Genomic DNA, 22,977 nt, shown 5'->3' with positions numbered 1-22,977 from the left:
ATTTCTCATATACAATCACTCATTTCAATCAGAATAGCATAATCCAAATACTGATTTACAGTATCTAGAAAATGTCCCCAACTTGTTGGGCTAAGAAGACCAAACTTAAGTAAGTTAAGTTTCTATACTCCAGACTAATATATCTTCTCTCCTGCAAGTGGTGGTGGTGGTTGTGGGGGAGGAAGTTTTTCAATTGATTCCAGTCCCTTTGTGCATGTAGTATATTTGATTAAACATTTTAAAATCTCACAGATGAATCCACATGACATAAAGACGTTTGAAAAGATTTAAAGTTATATGAATTGGCAAAACATTGGCTGCCCTCCACCTGAAAAGGTGGATGGATGGATAAATATCTTAAGGATCCAGTTTATGAATTGCTGAGAGCATGACTGAAATAGTGGAAAGAGAGGTCAAATAGAAATATTGGATTCTACTTTTGCCTCTGTCACTAATTAGCTCTCTGGCCTTGGATAAGTCACTTAACCTTTCTGAGTCTCAGTTTCCCCCTCTTTAAAATAAGAGGATTAGATGATCTTTCAGGACTCTTCCAATCCTAACATTCCATGTTTTAAAAGATTAAAGGAAACCAATGGTAGAGAAGTAGAAAAAATGTTTAAAGAACCGCCATGAATGGAGAAATAAAACCTAGCCTTGGCCTCACCAGTTTTAATCATCCTGGGTTGTAACTGGAGCTGAAAAACAAAGGAGATCAATGACCCTCACCCTCCACAATGTGGCTCAGAACTGGGTTTGCTCACATTAAAAGAAAGGAAAGGGAAGGGAAGGAAAAAACAAATATTTCAACCTAATAAAGCTAATTTCATGTGAATTGGCATCAGTGCAAAACAAATTAGATGAGTAGTTTACAGTATATCTCCCATAATAATCTGGCTTGTCTTGAAACGTTGAGCTTTTTAAACAAATTTTACTGCCTAGTCTACGGCTTTGTGGTTTCATCGTGCTCAAGGAAAAATGCTGACAACTTGTTTTCTGTTTCCACTGGCAGCATTACTGTTTTTAAATTGAAATGATAAATGGTTGGGTATGGTGCAATGGTAGAACTCTGAATTCTATACTGATATTCTATATTTCTCTTTAATGAATACATTTTAATTCCCTGGTAGGTTTCAACTGTGTTAGACAAAATGGCCATCATGTGATAATTGTAATCAGTGAACAATTATATGTATTTTGGTCCTAATACTTGAGGTTACATCCTAATTTAGGCTTTTTTTTTTCATTATATGGGAGTACTTTCAAGAAGACCAGGGAACTCTGAAGAGAAAATTCCTTTTTGTTTTTTCTACTTGGGGAAACACAGGTGTGCAGAATATTTTTGTAAATTTTTTTGTCTGTGACTTTCAAAGCATTTGAGAACAGTTGATTTGTATTTTCTCCACACATATTGCCAAAGACAGTGCTAGAGACCTTGGAAAGATACATTTTGATCTGAAGCAAGATTTTTTTTTGTTTTTGTTTTTTTGCCATGTGCTTATGAAATTGAGCACCTGATAATCAAAACCAACTCACCAAATTTGAGCTTAGTTCTTTGATGCCTTATTTGAGTCTTTGGGGGAAAGCTTAAACCTTTACATCTTCATCTGTCAAATGAGCTGATCCAAGCCCCAAACAACATTATGCTCAATGGTTTTTAACCACTGTGGAAGATGGAGCAAAGGCAGCTATCTGTGTTAAGTAGTGTTGTTTATATTGACAAAATTATTCATGGGTGAAGCATATTCTTGTTGGGTCCTCTGCTTGGTGTCCATCTAAGTCTTACTCCTATCTTCAGCATAATCCCAGCATTTCCTGTGTACCCAGTGCTTTCACGAATTCCAGAATCCTTTCTATTTTCTGTCTCTGTCTCCTTCCACCTTTATGAAAATGTATACATTAATTGCCTCATAATTATAGGCTTTTGTATTCCATGTCACTTGAGCAAGTCACTTAGTTTCTGGGCCTCAGTTTTCCCATAAGTAAAATAAAGGGGTTGAAATAGGTGACCTTGAAGGTCCCTGTTCAGCTCTAGAATCGTATGAGTTAATACCTGTGTTAATGTGGTATCTAGTAAATGTACTTTACTTCCTGATAGAAGAGTTTGGTAGAATCATAAAGGCCAGATTGTGGCAACTCCCTGGGAATATTATGATTTAACGTAGTTAAAATTATTTTAGAACACCAATGATAGGCATTTCAGGGAATTCCTCATGGTTTTTGATTTCCTTAAAATCACATTCCATAAATGGCTACCTATTTTGTTTATAGTCAACTCCTTTTGTTGGTTTTCAGGTAGCAAATATCCAGTCATTTCATAACCAGAAGAAAAGATTTATATGTATTCTTTTGGACTTAACTCCTTATTTAGTTGAGTTCAGATCCTCTTAGGGAAATAAATAATATTTCTGAAGTTTCTTTAGCAAACTGTCCTTTACTGTTGGTATCATCCCAGCCACACTTTCCCAGATAGTTCATTATGATCAACTCTTCCAAAATATTGTCTCACTCTGAAAAGCATCACTTCTCACAAATGCTACTCGTGAATCAGATGTCTTTTTTAAGTTAAAAAAAAAACTCCTCTTGAAAAGAGCTCATCTAGTGATATTATCAACAAGATTCCTAATAAGCTTTGGTGCATTTTAAATTTCTACGACAAAAAAGTAGTTCAATTTTGCCCAGGTTAAGGAAATAGACAAACCATGGTGGAATTTTTTTTCTTTTGGCTTCTTTTTCTTTTAAAACAAAGAACAAAATGACAAATCCAAAATCTGAGACATCTGGATGTTTCCCATCATGTGGCTTAAGCATCTGCATTTTTTCACTTCTCATCCAGATGTTTTGGTCTTATGTAAACCTAGCTAAAGTGAAGGAGAATATCAAGCAATCATCTGGGGACTTTGATTAACATGGACAGCAAATCTGAATAATCCATGTTCTGAGAGTCCTGTTTTTTGTCTAGCTCAGAACACATTACTAATGAGGTCAAAGTTACCATAGGTTTGTTCCTTGTATGGGCCAGTTAGCTCTGATTTTTTCCATGACCACAGAATGCACCTCTAGCCTCAGCCAGCTGTCTGGAAAATGAGTGTCCTTGGTCCTACAGGTAGTCATGCAAGAAACTGAATAGCTGATCTCTACCAATTGGAAAGTAAAATAAAAATGCGTTTCCTATGGATGGTGGGTCAGTGGTGCCATTTTTGTATGAAAATAATTATAATTATTATAATATTAACTCTTATATAGTGACTATTTTGTGTCAAACACTGTTCTTAGCACTTTATGTGCTAAGAACATTAAATCACAATGTTCACAACAACCCTGTGTGTATTATTATTATTCTCATTTTACAGGTGAGGAAATAGGGTCACAGAAAGTTAATTTGCCCAAGATGAAAATGGATGACATTCTCATTTTTCTGTTCATTTTCCCACATTCCCTCTGTCAAGAAGGTCAGGTTACAATGTACTGACTGTCTAGAAAATATGTCAAAAGAGGAGAGAAACTTGGATATTTTTGCATAGTGAATTAATTGGTGGACCTGCTACTGTGGCACGCCAGTTGCCCAGTAAAGGAGGTTAATCTAATTCCTATTCTTCCACCCAATATGATAATTATCGGCATAAAAGTACCCTTTCCAAAAAAGAAAAACAATGTTTTTGTTGGCAATAAGTCAGTATATAAAGTATATATTTAAGAAACAGGACTATGTGGTTAGGAGCAATGAACTACATTGGGTGGCCTCATAGAACTAAATTGTCTGAATGTTCTGAGGAAGAATGATTTCTTTGACTGGAAAAATGCTTAAGAAACTTTGATCTCCAACCACAAATTGACTTAGAATCCTAAAATTCTAGACCTAGACAGGATGTAAAGAGATAATCTGTTTTTCTTTTTTTTTTAATTGTAAACAATAAATTACTTGTTGAAAGAAGCAAAAGAAAAAAAAATTCCTCTTATATTTTTAAGGACTCCAGGAATTAAAAGTTCACAGATGCTCTCAAATTTATTTGTCCATTTATCAAGAAATGTGATGTGAGTGTCTACTCTGTGACCAGCACTGTTACGTGTGCTTGGATTATAACAAGGAATAAGACATGACCATTGATCTTCAGAAACTCTTCATCTAGGCTGGTGTATTCTGCTTTAGAAAGTAAAGGCTCTCCTTCCTATAACTTTCCTGCCTATTTTAAATTAATTAATTAATTAATTATTGACTGCATTGGGTCTTTGTTTCTGTGCACCGGCTTTCTCTAGTTGCGGCGAGCAGGGGTGACTCTTCATTGCAGTTCGCGGTCTTCTCATCGCGGTGGCTTCTCCTGTTGCAGAGCACGGGCTGTAGGCGCATGGGCTTCAGTAGTTGTGGCACACAGGCTCAGTAGTTGTGGCTCACAGGCTCTAGAGCGCAGGCTCAATAGTTGTGGTGCACGGGCTTAGTTGCTCTGTGGCATGTGGGATCTTCCCGGACCAGGGCTCGAACCTGTGTCCCCTGCATTGGCAGGTGGACTTTTAACCACTGTGCCACCAGAGAAGTCCCTTTCCTGCCTATTTTTAGTCTAATCTTCTAGCATTATGGAAAAGAATTGCTCAGCATCTTACTAATGGAGACTATGTTCATTAAGCTACATTTCCTTTTCCTTCTGGGCAATGCTAGACTACATTTCCTACCCCCTAAACTCTCTCCCCCTTTCCGCCCTCTTGGCATATGAGTGTTTTTTATGGGCCATTTGGTACCAGCTTCCATGTCCTCTTTCTTTACCAATCTACTGGCTAAATGGTGAGGATTCCTTGGACCTAGAGGATATCAGAGAAACAAAATGGAAAAACCCTATCTCTGACTGTGGAGCAGAGCCTCTCCTCATAACCCCATCTAATCCTAGTTGGACTGATTTGAGAAAACAATACATGCAGGATTGGGGTTATTGACCTTAACAACAGTTATCTATTCTTACTAATACGATGTCCCTTATAAAATTTCTTCATACTTTAAAAGATGGTAATCACTCTGCCTTCAATTTTGGTGGAAATTTGGTTCCTTGTGTTCAGTACTTATATGGTTATTAATTCTTTATTGTTCATCAACAGTCCACTCTCTGCACCCCCTCCCACCACTCCAACACACTTCAACATGTCCCATTTTTCTCTTTGTGAACATTGTCCACTTTCTCTGTTTTTCTCTTTCCTATTACCTTTTTAATTTAAGTGTAGTTGGTTTACAATATTGCGTTAGTTTCAGGTGTACAGCATAGTGACTCAGTTATATATATATATATATATATATATATATATATCCTTTTTCATATTCTTTTCCAATATGATTTATCATGGGATATAGTTCCCTGTGCTATACAGTAGATCCCTCTTGTTTATCTATTTTATATATGGTACCATGCATCTGTCAGTCCCATACTCCCAATTTACTCTCCCCCCCCAACTTCCCATTTGGTGACCATAAGTTTGTTTTGTATTTCTGTGAATCTGTTTTGTAAATAAGTTCATTTGTACTATTTTTTAGATTCCACATATAAGTGATATCATATGATATTTGTCTTTGCCTGACTTTGCTTAGTATGTAATCTCTAGGTCCATCCATGTTGCTGCAAAAGGCATTAGTTCATTCTTTTTTATGGCTGAGTAATATTCCATTGCGTGTATGTATGTGTGTGTGTGTGTGTGTGTGTGTGTGTGTGTGTGTGTGTGTGTATGTATGTATGTATGTATACCACAGTTTTTTTATCCATTCATCTGTCGATGGGCATTTAGGTTGCTTCCATGTCTTGCCTGTTGTAAATAGTGCCACTGTGAACATTGGCATGCATGTATCTTTTCTGATTAGTGCTTTCGACCTTTCTGGATATATGCCCAGGAATGGGATTGCTGGATCATGTGGTAATTCTTAGTTTTTTAAGGAACCTCCATACTGTTTTCCATAGTGGCTACGCCAATTTACATTCCCACCAACAGTGTAAGAGGGTCCCTTTTCTCCACATCCTCTCCAGCATTTATTATTTGTAGACATTTTGATGACAGCCATTCTGACCCACGTGAGGTGATACCTCATTGTAGTTTTGATTTGCATTTCTCTAATAATTAGCAATGTTGAGCATCTTTTCATGTGCCTGTTGGCCATCTGTATGTCTTCTTTGGAGAAATGTCTATTTAGGTCTTCTGCCCATTTTTTGACTGGGTTGTTTGGTTTTTTGTTGAGTTGTACGAGCAGTTTGTATATTTTGGAAATTAAGCCCTGGTCAGTTGCAATGTTTGCAAATATTTTCTCCCAGTCTGTAGGTTGTCTTTTTGTTTATGGTTTCCTTTGTTGTGCAAAAGCTTATAAGTTTGACTGGGTCCCATTTGTTTATTTTTGCTTTTATTTCTACTGCCTTGGTAGACTGACCTAAGGAAACATTGGTACAATTTATGTCAGAGAATGTTCTGCCTATGTTCTCTTCTAGGAATTTTATGGTTTCATGCCTTATGTTTAAGTCTTTAAGCCATTTTTAGTTTATTTCTGGGCTCTTATTCTGTTCTATTCTGATCTATGTGTCTGTTTTTCTGTTTTTGTGCCAGTACCACACTGTTTTGATTACTATAGCTTTGTAGTATTGTCTGAAGTTTGGAAAGGTTATGCCTCCAGATTTACTCATTTTCCTCAGGATTGCTTTGGCAATTCTGGGTCTTTTGCAGTTCCATATAAAGATTAGGATTATTCTAGCTCTGTAAAAATATGTCATGGGTAATTTGATAGGGATTGCATTAAATCTGTAGACTGCTTTGGGTAGTATGGCCATTTTAACTATATTAATTCTTCCAATACAAGAGCATGGCATACATTTTCATTTCCTTGAATCATCTTCAATTTCTTTTATCAGTGTTTTATAGTTCTCAGCCTATAAGTCTTTCATCTCCTTGGTTAGGTTTATTCCTAGGTATTTTATTTATTTGATGTGATTTTAAATGGGATTGTTTTTACTTTCTCCTTATATTTCACTGTTAGCGTAAAGAAGTGCAACAGATTTCTGTATATTAATCTTGTATCCTGCTACCTTGCTGAATTCATTTATCAGTTCTAATAGTTTTTGTGTGGAGTCTTTAGGGTTTTCTATATAGAGTATCATGTCATCAGCATATAATGACAATTTTACTCTTCCCTTCCTGTTTGGAGACCTTTTATTTCTTTTTCTTGTTTGATTGCTGTGGCTGGAACTTCCAATACTATGTTGAATAGAACTGGTGAGAGTGTGCATCCTGGTCTTATTCCAGAATTTAATGAGAAGGCTTTCAGCTTTTCACCATTTAGTATTATGTTGGCTGTGTGTTTGTCATAAATGGCTTTTATTATGTTGAGATATGTTCCCTCTATACCAACTTTGGCAAGAATTTTTATTATGAACTGATATTGAAGTTTATCAAATGCTTTTGCTGAATTTATGTGTTTTTTTTCTTTTATTGATGTGTAATATCGCATTGATTTGCATATGTTGAAACATTCTTGTGACCCTGGAATGGATCCAACTTGATCATGGTGTATGATACTTTTTATGTGTTGTTGAGTTTGATTTGCTAATATTTTGTTGGGGATTTTGTATCTATATTCATCAAAGATATTGTTGCTTTTTCTGTTTTAAAACTCATGGCAAACACCCCCAATCTCTGCCTCCTAGAGTTTCCTCTGATTGAATAACTTCAGTGTCTTTAAGATCATAATTCTTTACTCCAAAGTGAAGTGAAGAATTTGAAGAGAATCAGATGAGATATAAATGATCAAATTCCGTCAATTCCTTAAGATTTTGTGATTATACTCAGTGGAGTAAATGTAATTTTGTTTCTAAATCAGATTTGCTGAAGCACTTTGCCTTTCCTGACAAATATTCTCCTGCAAACACTTCAGGTTTGATCCAGTAGCAAATATACCTATTGTTATGTTGTCTCTATCCTTGTCTTTACAGTGTGAGGGTGCTCAGTTAAGAAGGTAAGTTAAATATTCTAAAATAATTCCTTTGATACAACTAAATTTTCTGAACTTTGGAGTCTTTATTGACTGTGTTTTCTCTTCATTTCCATTTTTCACATCCCACATCCTGCCTATTCCTCTTCATCCTCAAATTTGCCTTTTTTTTGAGAATATCCAGGCCATCACCCTCCATCTCTTATCACCTCACGTGTGGACTATGACAACAGCCCCCCGACTGGCCTCCCTGACACAATTGTTTCCCTCCATCTAATTCTCCGTACCAGGTGCATGTTGCAGAGATTCTCCTAGCCTTATTTTTTATTATGCGCTCACATAGATTTCTGCCCTTGCTAGCCAAATTTGCTCATCAGCTAAATAGGACTTACTTATTTCCCCCTCAGTCTTTACATGTGCTATTCTCCACATTTGGGAAATTGCCTTTTTTTCACTACTTGTTCCCTCTGTTCCAAACTTAACTCTTGCCCAATTCAGGACTGAATCACCCCACCTCACTTATCAGCTCTGTGTGTACGATATTAATTTTTCTACACTGGACTGTGTTCTGCAAATACCCCTTTCTTCTTGCATTTGATGTGTAAAATACTTGAGAACAGGGACTTCAATTTTTTAAAAATATTTCTATCATACTTTTTGTAGTGGAGAGTACACAGTAGGCATCTAATAGTCACGATTGACTTTAGTAATATCTGGAGAAATTTGTTTGATTAACTAGCAGTGAGCATTTGGGAAGACAAGCTTTGATGGGTGTAGGTGATTTTACAAGTTCTGATTTCACAGCAATTAGAGTGCTGAATAATCTTCTTAAATTGCCTATGGCTGATTTTAGTTCTAAAAAGGACAAATTTGATATGAAAGAGTTTGAAGTGAATTATTGTTTATCAAACAGCCCCGTATATTCATCAGAGTGCCTTGATGTTCAACACTGTGACCTCCTATCAAACATCTTAGAACAAAAATGCATGAGTCATAGAGAAATTTGAGCCAGACAATTTTCTACATTAAATTATCTCCCAGAAAAGAGCAACAACAATTGCAAGTGTTCAAACTTAGCTGGACACTATGGAACTATTTTCTGTCTTAACTTCACTCTGGTTTTATCAGATCACTACCTCACCTTGGAAAATGAATACAAGGAGCATAAAGATTTATATGTGCAATTTTCAGGATATTTCCCTTGGTCATTATTTAATCTTCTAGAAAACACTTGGTGAAAACCAGGTAATTTATTTAAAAATAAAATGCCAAAGGGCAGTAAATGCTTGAAACCAGTGGTTCTATATACTTGTAAGCCCTTCAACCACCAAGTGCATCAGAGAGTCTCCTTCTTTTACTTGCCATGATTTCCTTCTTTCTCACACCAGCCATTTTCCAACTTGTTACAGAGGTAATACATAGGATACTACTCACTTCCATGTTCTCTTGAAAATCTTGTATAAATTTCTATAAATTTCCTTCATAACTGAACTGTTTCTCCTCTCACTGAAGCCTATTTCCTACTTTTAAACAGCCACAGATCTTCAACAAAATATCAACTTTTCACATGATGAAAAGTTGGGTTTGTCTTATCAGAAGCCCTCAAGTGCCATTTTACCCATTTTTAAATGAGAGTGATTGAAAGCAGAACATATTTGGATCTAATTCAATTAAGACTTAGAGGGGATGAGAAGAGATACCTTCTTACGTCTTTTCAAGAACTATCCAGCTACCTTTCAGAGTCTCCAGTTAGATTGGAGCACATAGATTGCCAAACCTGCTGGATTTCACACTTTGTCAAATTAAAACCATGTATGTGTTGTCCATCTCTCTGAGCGTTGTTTATTTTTAATGCAGTTTTCATTTCCTATGTATCTATTGCTTTTGTGCATTTCTCACTTGTCTAATAATTTCTGACATTTTCAGAATTTTTCACCTTAAAATAGCCTCAATTTTAAAAAGTAAGCATACTGTTGGTGGATGAGCTATATAAAGTTGTTATGAATGTATGGGAACTAGTTACATCAGTATTTTTCTAAATTTCCAAAATCCATTTCAGTGAAAAACTGAGAAGAAAAATTTTTCCCACTGTGAAAGCAACTGGAAGAATGCATCATGTTCTAGACTAAATACTTATTATGTCCATATGGGCTATATCTTTTTAAAAAATCTCAGATGAAAATTGAATTTTGAATTGCCATCTAGAAATAAATTTTTATAGATAGTGTACACATTGGTTCCTGAAAATGGTAGAAAAGGTTTCTTGTCAAGTTCCCCAACACAAGTGTGAATGCTCTGTTTTTGACTACCTACTAGTAGTGAAAGGACACATTGTGGCCAGCCAACTCAAATTGCTACCCACGTTTAATCATTGTAAATAAAGGAAGCAGAGAGACCCATGTTATATTTTCAGAACTGGCATGCTCAATACAGAACTATTAGTTTAAAAATACCACTGAACATTCTATTTGAATTAATCTAGACTTCTGTGAAAAACAAACTAATAAAAAGTACAATTGGTCACTTAAACATGTACTACTCATTTCATGCAGGTTATTAACTTAGTAATTACACATATCACTAAAGAACAATGAGAGTAAATACAACTTTGTAACACTTGGAAAACAGTTCAGAATCGATACATTTCCATTTTGAAATACCTAAAGTTTCTACAGAAGCAAAAATCACTTTTCTCAGTGGAAAAAAATACATCTATGAAACACCTATGCGTTGGACAGTACTTTTTAAAGGAGCAACTAATTGTCCCACTGTGAAATGAACATGTATCACTGCTAAGGTTTCACATACTGTTGGTGCATAATGCATTTTCTGAGCAGCTGGATATAGAAAAGCAGCAGAAAAACAAGTACTTTGAACAAAACCCATGGATTATAGGGAATCAGTCATGTAAAGAGGTTGAAAGAAATAATCAAAACATGTTACCTAATGTTCTCTTACACATTTGAGTTTCACAATTACAAGGACTGGGAAAATTCTTACACACTGTGTACATTTGTACTTGTTTATATTTGCCCCAAAACATGACTTAAGAACCATATACAAAATGCCAGAATGAAACTCAATTAACAATTGACCCCCCACAGGAATCTTTGTGGAGAGCACACCAAAATTAATCGGAAAGAACATAAAGTAGTAATTCACAATAAATATTAGAATAGGGGCACATTCCTTTCAGCAAATTCATAATATGTTAGATATTCACAGGAATTTTCTGATATGGTACAGTCACAGTCACAATGTGAGGGTAGAGAAGTTTAGTCTATAAAATATACATATTGAAGCATCAGGAATAGAGATACTTCTGAAGGAGCCTTGCACACATGGCCAAGCAGATATTGTGTATGTACAGAATAGTCTGTTTCACAACTAAATTTCAGATGAGAATCACTGCAATTGCTGCTCTAACACTAGTAAACTTGAATCATTTAGTACTTCATCTGTGAATATTGTTTCATTTCTTTTCTACTGCTGACTCTTGCAGTCAATATTTATTTAAATTCAAACTCCAACGATGTTGAAATAAAAGTAGGAAGATGTGAGCATCTTCATATAAAGCTTATAGCAGGTCAAGAGATCATTTGGAAAAAATCCAAATCTGAATTTTTTAGCAAGCAATAAAATGCATAACTTAAAATGTGTTTTCAAATGTGTAAAACTTTGTTAATAGGCTAAAATGCCATAAGATTTGTTTAACACCATCCTAAAAGAACAGCCTATTCATTTGCTTAAGAAATGTACATTGTTTATCTACCTACCAGTTTGCCTACAGAAGATGTGCTTCCCTAATAAAACTAAAAACTCTCATTATGAGTGTTGATTTAGTACACAGAAGTTGTCCATTATGTTGAAGAAGTTCTAAACGTTTCAATCAGATTTTTTCTTAACTGATCTTCCTCTACAAACAATCTTCCACTTGGGATGCCTCAACACTTCTTTCTTGATAATTCCTGATTTTTGGTTACTCTATAGAAGTTCTCTTTTCCCCTTAAAACTTAGTTCAGAAATTTCAAATTCAGTTAAAGTCTTTAAATTTCCTGCTTTCAAATAACATGTAAATACTGAAATATTCATAAATATTAACTTACCTACCAAACTTGCAGTCTAAGTGGTATCATAAAACCTACTCTATAGAATAGAATTTAATATTGTTTTCTTTTAAGGAAGAAATCAAAACTGTACATTGGAACAACGTACTATACTACAAAAGCAGGTCCTTCTATCCCCCCACTACTCTGGAAATGTAAACAAAAAAAATTAGATACAAAAGTGATTTCTGTGCCTTTTTCTTTGAACACATTTTCAGCACCTCAATGTTATTAGGTGTACTTTTTGCTTGGTATAGCAGAAATTTTTATGCTTACATAGCTGTTCAGAAGACTTCAGATTTTCCGCTACCAAATATCACTGGTGAAGCTAAGCTCTTTGGATGATAAAGGTAGCAGGGAACTGTTCCTATGAAATTCCTGGGTATCTTTCAGGGCATTATTAAGGGGTAGCTGTCCATTGAGTAGTGTCAGAGGCAGGTTACAATAGGTGTGGTGGTTGCCTAAGGAAGGTACTGGCAAGGTGGTTGTTGGCATCTCGTGTTTATAACCTCTGCAACAGTGCCTCATTTGCATCGAATCTGAATGGTGGAAATCTGGGAGGTCAGCTTGAGATGACACCAGAGAGGCCGAGGTACTGGTCATGGCAATAGATGGTATAGGCTGGAGTTCTCCAAAAAGTCCTTGTTCTGCGGAGTCCAGAACATGACACCGAGAAAGCATTTCTTTTTTCCTGATGGGCATTTCATATACTAAGTGCTTCCAAAACTTAGAATTTAATTTGCTGCTCTTGGGTCCCTTCCACTTGATCAAGGACAGAAGTTTGATGCTGCGCTTTAGTGATTCCACTTCCTGGCAATTCACCTTCCCCTTTAATTCTGTACATTCAATCAAAATCACTTTGATTTCTCCACTGACTAGCATGTTATGGAGTCTGCTTTCCAATTCGAAAACACTCCATCCTCGTCTGAGAATATAGTCTGGAGTTAGCACAATAATAAGTCTTCTGCTTTGCTCAACACATCTTGTGAGATCTTCAATGTAGGCTACAAATCACAGAAAGAGAGAAAAAGTAAAACAAAGACATTTCCAGTCTTTAAAGCATTAGGTTTGCACCCTAGTATAGCAAAGATCCAGTCTTTCACTAAGGTACATCACATTTTCTTTTCTTGTATTGCACACTCAGAAGGCTCGTTGCCTTAAAAATAAAAATGAAAAAAAAATTTTCTAATACTTTTCTTTCCCCTCATCATTACTTACAGTGTTCTGTTAGCTATATAAACTCTGACTTCTTAAGAGCTTAGGTGTAGTTCAGTTATTTTTATTTACTTAATCATTTAATTCAAGGCAGGCTTCAAGGCTAGTACTCTTAAGTGAACAAGCAATCAGCGGGTTGATGAAAAGAGAAATGGAACCTTTTAATGAAGGTCACTGTATTTACGGGTTTGGTTTGCTTTTCCCCCAGTTTCCAACTACTAAACAAGTAGGGGGTCTATGTATATATAATATATATATATATTATATATATATATAAATGTATAAATGCTTCAAAGATAATGTGCTAGAGATGGTGGAAAATCTCTTCTACAATCCTAGCTTGTTTCTCAGAATACCTTCTGTTCTTTGCAACCTTACATTCTCCATTTTGCCCTTCAAACCCGGAGGTAGGGAAGTGGTGTGTGTGTGTGTGTGTGTGTGTGTGTGTGTGTGTGTGTGTGTGCCCATGAGTTTAATCTGAACCAGCTGCTCTTTGTTCAGAGGAGGAGTGAGGGGTGGAGTCAGAGGTGGGGGGTGGTGTGGAAAGAACAGTAAAGGGGGAGGAGTCTATCAACTGAGAAGTCTTTGCTCTACTTTGTGGAACAATTCTGAAAGTGAAGTGAACAAGTTATGTCCTTTTCCTAGTAGAAAAACACTCAACGAACTCTAGATTTGTTTATCCCATGGAATAATCCTTTTGCAACCGTGCTTCCCAAAGTCTTATCCGCCAAAAAGGGAAACACACACATGTGTTAACAAATGGAGACTTGGACACAGGTGCTGCAACAGAGAGCTGTCTTTACTAAGCAGAGCACAAGGCCTTGTCTAATGTACAGTGCCCTCTAGCAGAAGCAGTGCTTACAGAAGCATAGCAACATTTGTCACTGCAAATCTGCCCAAGGTTACAGACTGCTTTCAAGGAGTCACGTCCAGTACACAGTGAGGCGCCACCAAACAGCCCAGTACAAGCCATTTGAAAAGAGAAACTTATTTTACAGATGCATATTTTACAGATGATCTCTCTTTTCCAGGGTTTTATTTCTACCATTTGGCAGCAAGAACACTTTCACAAGTGAAAAAGAGCAAATTTTCTATACACCCTACAGATAAACAAAAAACTTTTTGAGAGATACACAGAGAATTGCCCATTTAACAATTTGTTGTTACTGCTGTTTTGGTTTTTACTTAATACATTTCAGGACTTTCTCATGCAGTAGTTACAGAGACTGTATCTGAGGGAATAAGGCAACTTCTAAGTGGGGAGGGAACCCATTAAGAATTTTATGCATTTCTTTTAGAGATCACGTTTTCAAGGAAAAAAAATCAGCATTGAAATCTGCAAAAAATAAAAATGAAAACAAAAAACCAAACAAAAATACCACACAAGTAGCAATGGGGAAGTTATCACTCTGTAATTGTCATTTAGAGAACTGGTGAAACAGAATGGAAGGAAAGGTAGAAAGTTTCAATAGAGTGGAAAAATATTATCCCAATGTATCAACAGCTCTGACTCTTCATTTTCTTCCTTTCTTTCTGCTCCCAAAAAGAAAGAAGTTATGTGGGAAGCTTCATCATTAGAAGTTGGATCTGTAAGATACAGTAAAATAAACTATCATGCATCTTTCCCATTATTCTTTTCACCTTTCCTCCAAACAAAATGAAACAAAACCAAACCCCAAACTTATACATGGTATGAGTGCAGGAGTCCATGAAAACACAGTTTTACCAGGTTATGTATGAGTTAATTGTTATTTTTACAGAAGAATTCCTTACCAAATGATTTACTGAGGAATTATTCCAAGTAGCATTCTTCCCTCATTAATTGTAGCTTTACATTTAATTTTTAAAAATTGATCTGTACAAACCTTGGCAGGAGCACATTTGTCACAGAAACTATACCTCTATGAACAACGCTGTTTCTATGTGTTGGGATGTAATTTATTTTTAAAATATACTTTTAAAAACAAAAGGTATAGCTATACATATCTCTATCCATTTCAAGAAAATTACAACTCAAGTGTTCAGTCATAAGAGAAACTATATACATACACACTAATGAATTTGACTGGGAAGTCATAGGCTTTGGCTTTATTATCCTCTTTCTTGATTGGGGAAGGGAACAGGGTACAACATTTTTCCGCATTAATATTGTTCTCCCCCTTCACCATTCTATTACACTTTGCCATTTGACAGCTAAGCAGAATGCAAAATTTAGGGTTTGGGGGGCTTCTTAGAGATTCATTAAACAGAATTTTCACTTGCCCCCAGAAAGAATGCCTGTCAGGACAGATCCCACTACACTCAGCTGCACAGGGTGTGGGTGTTGAAGGGAACCTTGGAGAGAGGGAGTGGTCCCTGTCTCCTGCATACTACACTGGCTGTGCTTATCCTGGCAAAGCCTAGTGGAGAGTTGAGGCAACCATCCAGATAATTCCGGCTGAAAACCTGCTCTGGAAGAAAAAAAGGTCTGAATTATCCTGGTTTGCCCTATATATACATTAATCATATGCACTGGAGTCAGTCAGTCAGTACATCTAAATTTTCCCTGGGTAGACACAGCCCAAGTGTCCCAAAGAAAACATGAGCCATTTTCTTGGGCCCTGAATTTCGTGTTCCATTTCACTTGGTGAAAAACCAAGTGGAAGTTTTCAGATGTGAAGCCCACATTTCACTTCTTGGGATGGTGATCAGTGGCTGGGCAGCAACCTCAATGTTTGAAAGCAGCTGGGGAGGTGCTGCTAAGAGCTGCCTGGCTCTCAGGAAAAGAAGGAGAGACTGTGCCCTAGCTTCCATATTCTGGCTTGTTCTCTCTGTTTTTCTATGTTTTTTTCTTATTCTCACCCCCTTTGCTCCTCTTTCTCCATTTCTTTTTTTTTCTTTTCCTGTGCTGTTTCTCCTGTCCTTTTACCTCCCTCTTTGCTTTCTTTCTCACTTTTTTCTCCCTTCCCCTGTCTTACTCTCCCTTCCTCTTTTGCCTATCTCCCTTTGCCCCCTTTCTCCCTCCTTTCCTAAATCTTTTCTTTCTGTCTCTTTATCTTTGGGAAAAAACAAGGACCTAGATATCATGAAAAGTATAAATAAATTAGCAAGGGACCCAACAGGTAGAGTTAATATTTTTTACTTGCTAATCTTTAGCCAGGCAGTCGTTGCTGGCTCCTACACAGCAAGTGCCCAAAATAATTTTCCCCTTACCCTGGGGTTGCATGTCTGTATCCAATGACTGTGAATTGGAGCCTGATCCATTAGGACCATGTCCTGTTTTTGTATGGCCTGTGAGCTAAGAATGATTTTTTAAAACATTTTTAAAGGGTTGTAAAAGAAATAAAGAATATGATGCAACAGAGACCATATATAACCTACAAAGCCTAAAATATTTATTCTCTGGACCTTTACAGAGAAAGGTTGCCACCCCTGAATTAGAGACCAATCAGGATGTTTAGGTTTGGAAAAGTTCCAAATAAACTAAGCAGAAACAGGCATCAAGTTAAGGCATTGCTGGTCCATAGCTAGTGTAGTCCATGACAGGCAGTGGTATTTGTCATGGTAGGGCTGTGGTTTTGTGGGAGACATGTTAGAAAACTTCAGAAACCGTTTTAAAAGGTTTCTTACCACGAAGAGATAATAAAGAAATGTTTTTCAAAAAAAAAAATCCCTAAATCCACAGCACATAAGAATACTCGCTAAATCTTGCCCTGACTTGTTCAGGCAAATTTAGCAACTGAGTAGCAGGAATCCCTTAAAAGACTCTTTTTTTCCACATAAAAATATAAAGTATCCCTTAAATGAAAGGTCATTATTTCTTTGCAGATTTTAGTTTGAAGTAACTTACGATGACAGAAAAAACTAAAGAGGGTTGTGTCTGACAGCATTCTGTTTCTCTAAACAAGGCTATGAAACCACACTAGATTATCAGCCATGAAACAAAGCTATTACACTTAACCTATTTGTGATCTTCACAATTTTGTAAAAAAACAAACAAACAAAAAAAACGGACAGTTGTATAAACCAAAATTCCAGTGTATTTAGAAAAATAGAATTCAGTCTACAAAAGTGACTTGAAAACAGGACACATTAACAAAGCAAAATGTAAACTGAAGGAAGAAATAAAAGGACAAAATAGAAGCAGAAAGAATATAATGGCAGCCCCAAGAAATTGCTTCTAATGGGGTGTATATTCTTTCCCAAAAGAACTCAGTACTCTTAAATGCCAGGCTTTGAATCTACTGCAGATGTAGGCAGAAGGACAAGGTGAAAACACTCTCATTCATGAATTTCTATGTGGTCTTGCTACTGCCTACTAACCATATGATTTATCAAACTAATCAATTAGCTACTTATAAATTATCTTTGTGTTGACACTTCCACTTATGTCAGGATCATTATTAGGGGCAGATAGCATATTAAAAATTAAAAGACAAATACTTAGTCTGTAAACAAAAGCATAATTTATTACTTTGCCAGGTTCAAATAATAGAATCTTGGTAGGCTTATATTCACAGCTATGTACAACCAATATCAGTTAAACAGAAAAATCATTAGGGTGAGATAGGATGCATCAAAACTGAATAATACCCCACCAATTTTAGTGAATATTAGTTAATTGATAGCTATAAATGGTGATATTTATTAAACCTATGGGTTAATATGTCAATACTTAAAATCAAGACAATTTCTGACAGTGATTGATCCACTCCTATGACTGGTGAGGAAAAACCAGCAAAAATAATACAGGTTTCACATGTATCAAAAAAAGTGTATTACTCAGCACTAAATATTTGGTAAAAAATTATTAGACCTCTGGTATAAATAGAGGCATACAGTGAGGTACTTTATAATGTAGTCTTACTGAAAATACTACCTGCATGTAAAATAATGATACTTAATACTAACCTATTGAAAGAGATACAGGTTGACAACTTCACTCTTTGTCTTGGCCAACGTTGCTAAAGCTTTTGGGTCTTGCTTCTGTATCTGGCAGATGTAAGAATCTGTGTTGTCTGCCACAGATATTGAGGGTACAAAATTTTTTATTTAGCCAGGTGTGTGTGAGGGGAGTAGGGGGCTTTCTGAACAGTGTGTGATATTACTTGCCCTATAAAAACCTTCCCTGGCCCCTCCTCTAAGTCCTTGGCTTGATAATTCATAGTTCACTGGGCTAAATTTTTTGGCAGGAGTTTTGTTTTCTATTGACTAGTGTAAGTGTTCTAACTGATTCTGATTAAAAAGTTGATCAACATTAACATGGATTTGTTGAGTCCTTGTGAGTGCAGGGAACCACAATTTATTTACAGTTTTGAGTTTGGAGGCTGTATTTCTGGTAATGAATCCTTTACTTTTGCTATAGCATTTCACCAGTGGATGGACAGGGAAGCATGACAGTGGGCAGAATTTACTCTGGAATGTTGTCCACATCTCTAAATTCTTTCTCTTCGCTCTTTACCTCTTCACTGAGAATAGAGGTAAGTAATAGAACACATTCAGAGAATACTAAAAGAAAGAAAATGTGGAGAGTAGCAAACAAAGAGAGTCTGCAAAATGTTCTTCCCCTCCTCTTTTCCCCCTTAAACTCATGCCCTAAAAATTTGTAGATATAACTAATTCTAATCAGTGCAATCTTGATAAATATGGAACAAGACAACTTGCTCCTTATATAGTCTTTTCTGTGGTTCCTTTGGTACTTAAGACAATTTTATCCTGGTCTTCTACTTTTTTTTAAGGTGTCTGTTCTTTGTGCTATCCAAAAAGTAGATTTCCTGATTGAAATTCTACACAGTGGATTCTTCCTTTACCTCAAACATTGATGAGAAACCTCAGTCCATTGACCGCAGTATTTTGCTGGGCATATTGGATACAGTTCCCTCTCTCTTGACTAACATGAAGGGGATGGTGGGCTTATCTAATTTTATTCCATGTGAGTAAATTGTACACAATGTGTTAAATTTCCATGCCTGTGCATGTCACCCCTGCCTCACACTTTTTAGGTCACAGACGTCAGATTGCCTGGAAAAGGAATTTATTACTCCCCAAGGACAATTTCCTTGAATGGTATCCAATATGTCCAGCTATTAGAGGAACTATTGGCAATGAGTAGCTACAGATCCATGTACAAAAATGTTTTTTGCATGCCTCACTTCATAAGTGACTAGGGATCATGTGACACCAGATGTATTCTCTAGTCATTTGTCATTTCAATGTCAGCACAATCACATGGCCATTAAAGAACTGAAGATTAGAATAGGGAGGAAGGTCTAGCACATGCAAGAATGTAATCAGACATTATAATTTTCCCTTAAATTACTGAAAGAGTCCTAGGATTCTTGAGTGAGAGAAACTAATAGAAATTTGAGCATGAAAACAAATGGAAAGACAATTTGATATTTGAGGCCAAATTCATAAATATAATTTCAATAGACATGGCTGATCAGCCATACGCACGATAATATTTTTCACTCACTAGTGTCTTTCTCTGGTGCAATAATGCAGGAAGAACTCACACAGAGATCCCCATAGTCTTCCTATGATTAGAAGAGGAAACTGAGCTAAAAGACTTTAAAAGATTTTTTTCTCTTTAATGTGCACTTAATCATCTATAGATTTTTCTAAAACTTCAGCCAGAACTAGCTCAATTTATAATTGTTAATCAGTATTGCACATGCACTTTTAAGCACCTTGCTTGCTTTCTCTTAAGGGCAAACAAAAGCTATAAGATTGGGTTGTTTCTACTTTTAGTCTTGGAGTACTATTCTCTCCATCTGACCAGTTGATTAACTTTTATATTTTTATGCTTTTAAATCTCTGCAGAAACACTGAGATAAGATGGGCTCAGAAGCCTAAATGGTACTCATCCAAAAATGTCCCCAATCTCAGGATCTCAACTGCACAGCTGGGTTCTGTTGGTCACATGTCAGCTTCAGAGCACATCTGTTCATTCCTAAAGGATCCACTAGGCCCTATGAACACAATGTGCTCTGTGTAGAGTACTTTACACCACAAAACCCAGCAGCTGCATGGGTGAGAAAATCTCTACTTCTCAAGTTTGTGTCTCTAGGCAGTTTGAGTAGGGTGTTTTCTCTCTGGCTTTCTTTTGGTTGCCTGTCACTCCTGACATTCAGATGCCTGTTGGCAACAAAGTTGCTTTTGCTATTCTACTACAGATGTTTCTAGCCTGGGAAGAGACAGACCAAACTTTTACTGGAAAGTAGAAATTCTTGCCACATTCAGGCACCAAACCTGAGAAAACATAAGGAAGATCCTGGCCACAGGCTCAAGAATGGAAAGGTAGGTCACTGCCAGGAAAATAATGTCCAGATCTGCAGACTTTTAGTTTTAGCATTTAGGAAAAATGTTTGTGTCAAATCTTCCCACCTGTGCTGTTCCATGATGGTCAAACGACACTTCTCTAGTAGGGCATGCGAGAAGGGTACAGTTACCTATACCTCACCTTGGAGAGTGACATCTTTATATTGAAGCTTTCTGTGAACTCACAGTCATGCGTGCATTGGTGTCAGGGGGAGGAAGAAGGGTGGGGGACACCCATTCATGTACTTCTGAAACTGTATACATTAGAAATATTTGTGTGTTGATGAGGTTGAATTGGAATACCACGAGAGTGGTACAAATGAAACTGAAGATACATCAAAAGTGAAGGCATTAAACATGAATGGGTTTATGTCATAGACTTCATTAGTTTGATTCATAGAAAATTATTGTTGTAGGTCAAGAATGATATTATGAAGTCTGATTTTACAATTCTCAAAGGCCTCATTGCTAGTTTTTAGAGGAAGGAGCAGTCTTGGGTCAACATGTTTTAAATGAGATGTGAGGGACAAACATAGCTTATAATATTGTAACTACTTCCCCCCCCCGCAGGAATGTGTCTATATTTATATAGCATAGCCTGTTAAATCTGTACCAATGGCTGCAACTACAGACCACAGAAGCTTCTTTAATAACACACATACACCAAGTCCAAAATGTTCTACTCTGTCATTCATGTGTAAATCAAGTATATTATTCATATACTTCATCGACTTCCTGAATGCGTGCTAAAAATGCCAAGGAAAAACTCGTTAATCGTGACATGGTGACTGCTCAGCCAGCTCTGAAATGTTGATGGAAAAGAAAAATGGTCAAAGGGCCTTTTTAAGAACCTTTGCAGGTTACACTCGCAAATCGGAATTCAGAGAACATGAATTTCCTCATTCAGGAAGGAAGGATTAAAATCAAACACCCTCCAGTGGTTGCATCTAAAAACTGCATAGTTGTCCCAAATGGCTTAGTTGTAAAAGGAGTCTTCCTGTGTACCACTGAGTACCCAGGATCCAAGTCCCTGCTCAGTCTAATTGTTGTACAATCTCAAAAACACTAAAATGATCTTCTACGGACTATAAAAATCTCTCTTCTCCCTAATAACATCATCTTGGGTATTTTTATTTTGAGTTCTTTAAATGCCAGGGTATATGAGGTGACAACCTTCTATTATCTCTTATGTAGCGTGTTATAGTCCTCAACTAAAATCTTGTAGTTTTGTGCTAGGAAATATGGCTTGTGTAAGCCTCATACCCCATGGTCAAGGAGGACATTCAGACCTGTCTGTGATACACCAAAACAACTAATCAATTTCAATCAATTTAGCCAGTCAACTAGCTGACTCAATGAGGTGTAAAATAGTCTACCACCTGTTTGGCTAAATTGACACAGCAGGTTGATTCAATTGGCCTGTCATCATCAAAATAGACTATCTGAGAGAACTAAGAGAACACAGTTTGGGGATGCATCTCTCTCACTCTCATGCTCTCTGGGTCTCACTCTCACCCATGCACAATAGCTGCTTCTTTATATAATAAGCAAGTGTCATCTACTGAGTCTCAGGTAAAGTGACTCGCCTGTATTCCATGTTGTCCCTATTTCCTTTTCTGATGTGCACAATGTTGAAGCATTGTTTTCCAGGTCAGAAGAAAGATAATCAAATTTGATGTGTTCGGACATGAAGGGTGACATTTTTAAGTCACTTGGGTTGATAAAGACTGTCTATTGTGGTGCCAACAATTTTGTAATGCAATAAGGCAGAAATTGAATCCATATTGAATCCTACTGAAGGTGACTTGACATAGAGTATAAATTCCACTTTGGTAATGATATTACTTTAATACAATTTAGTACACTATCACTCTAAAAATCGATGTTGCAGAATTTTGATAGTTAACAAGATGCTCTTGGCAAAAATGCAAAAAGTGCATAGGAATCTAAGGAATTAAACCAAAAAATAGTAAAGGGATATTTTTGATATTTCATTAATGATTGATCAACCTCTTGTAGATATTCTTTCTAATATCTGAAAAAATAAAAGTAGTATACACATTAGGACTGAAACTATTCCTATTAACTACATTTTTTTTCTTTCAGCAGAAAGCTCCTTGTTTAGATTTCACATTCACTTTGTTAAAAAAAATGCCTTTCAGATACTGTCATGCAAAAATTAACATTTTTACTTATTTCATTCTTATTATTTCCTCTTGTCTTAAACCAATACTATTAAAACAAAATCAACAAGCATCTATGAAGCATCTACTGAGTTTAGGTATTTTGGTAGATGATAACAGGTGTATGAAGATGAATGAGAGACAGTACTTGCCCTCATGGAGCTTATAGTTTTGCTGAGAAGATAAGACAAATAGCTGGAACACTACATTAAAAAAAGAAAATAATACAAAA

General features: G+C 36.4%; 1 protein-coding gene across 1 annotated transcript in view; it reads right to left on the bottom strand.

Moving 5' to 3' along the window:
• Nucleotides 1-10,411: 10,411 nt before the first annotated feature.
• The window catches only part of IL1RAPL2 (interleukin 1 receptor accessory protein like 2), a 546,035-nt gene continuing 533,469 nt past the window's right edge, over nt 10,412-22,977 (bottom strand). Inside the window, exon 10 of the mRNA XM_004285240.3 lies at nt 10,412-13,052. Within this exon, the coding sequence (XP_004285288.2) occupies nt 12,355-13,052 (698 nt within the window). The 3' untranslated portion in view covers nt 10,412-12,354. The remainder of the gene's footprint in view (nt 13,053-22,977) is intronic.

The sequence above is a fragment of the Orcinus orca genome, chromosome X (genome assembly GCF_937001465.1).
Source record: "Orcinus orca chromosome X, mOrcOrc1.1, whole genome shotgun sequence".
NCBI lineage: Eukaryota > Metazoa > Chordata > Mammalia > Artiodactyla > Delphinidae > Orcinus > Orcinus orca.
This window is presented reverse-complemented; position numbering and strand designations above follow the sequence as displayed.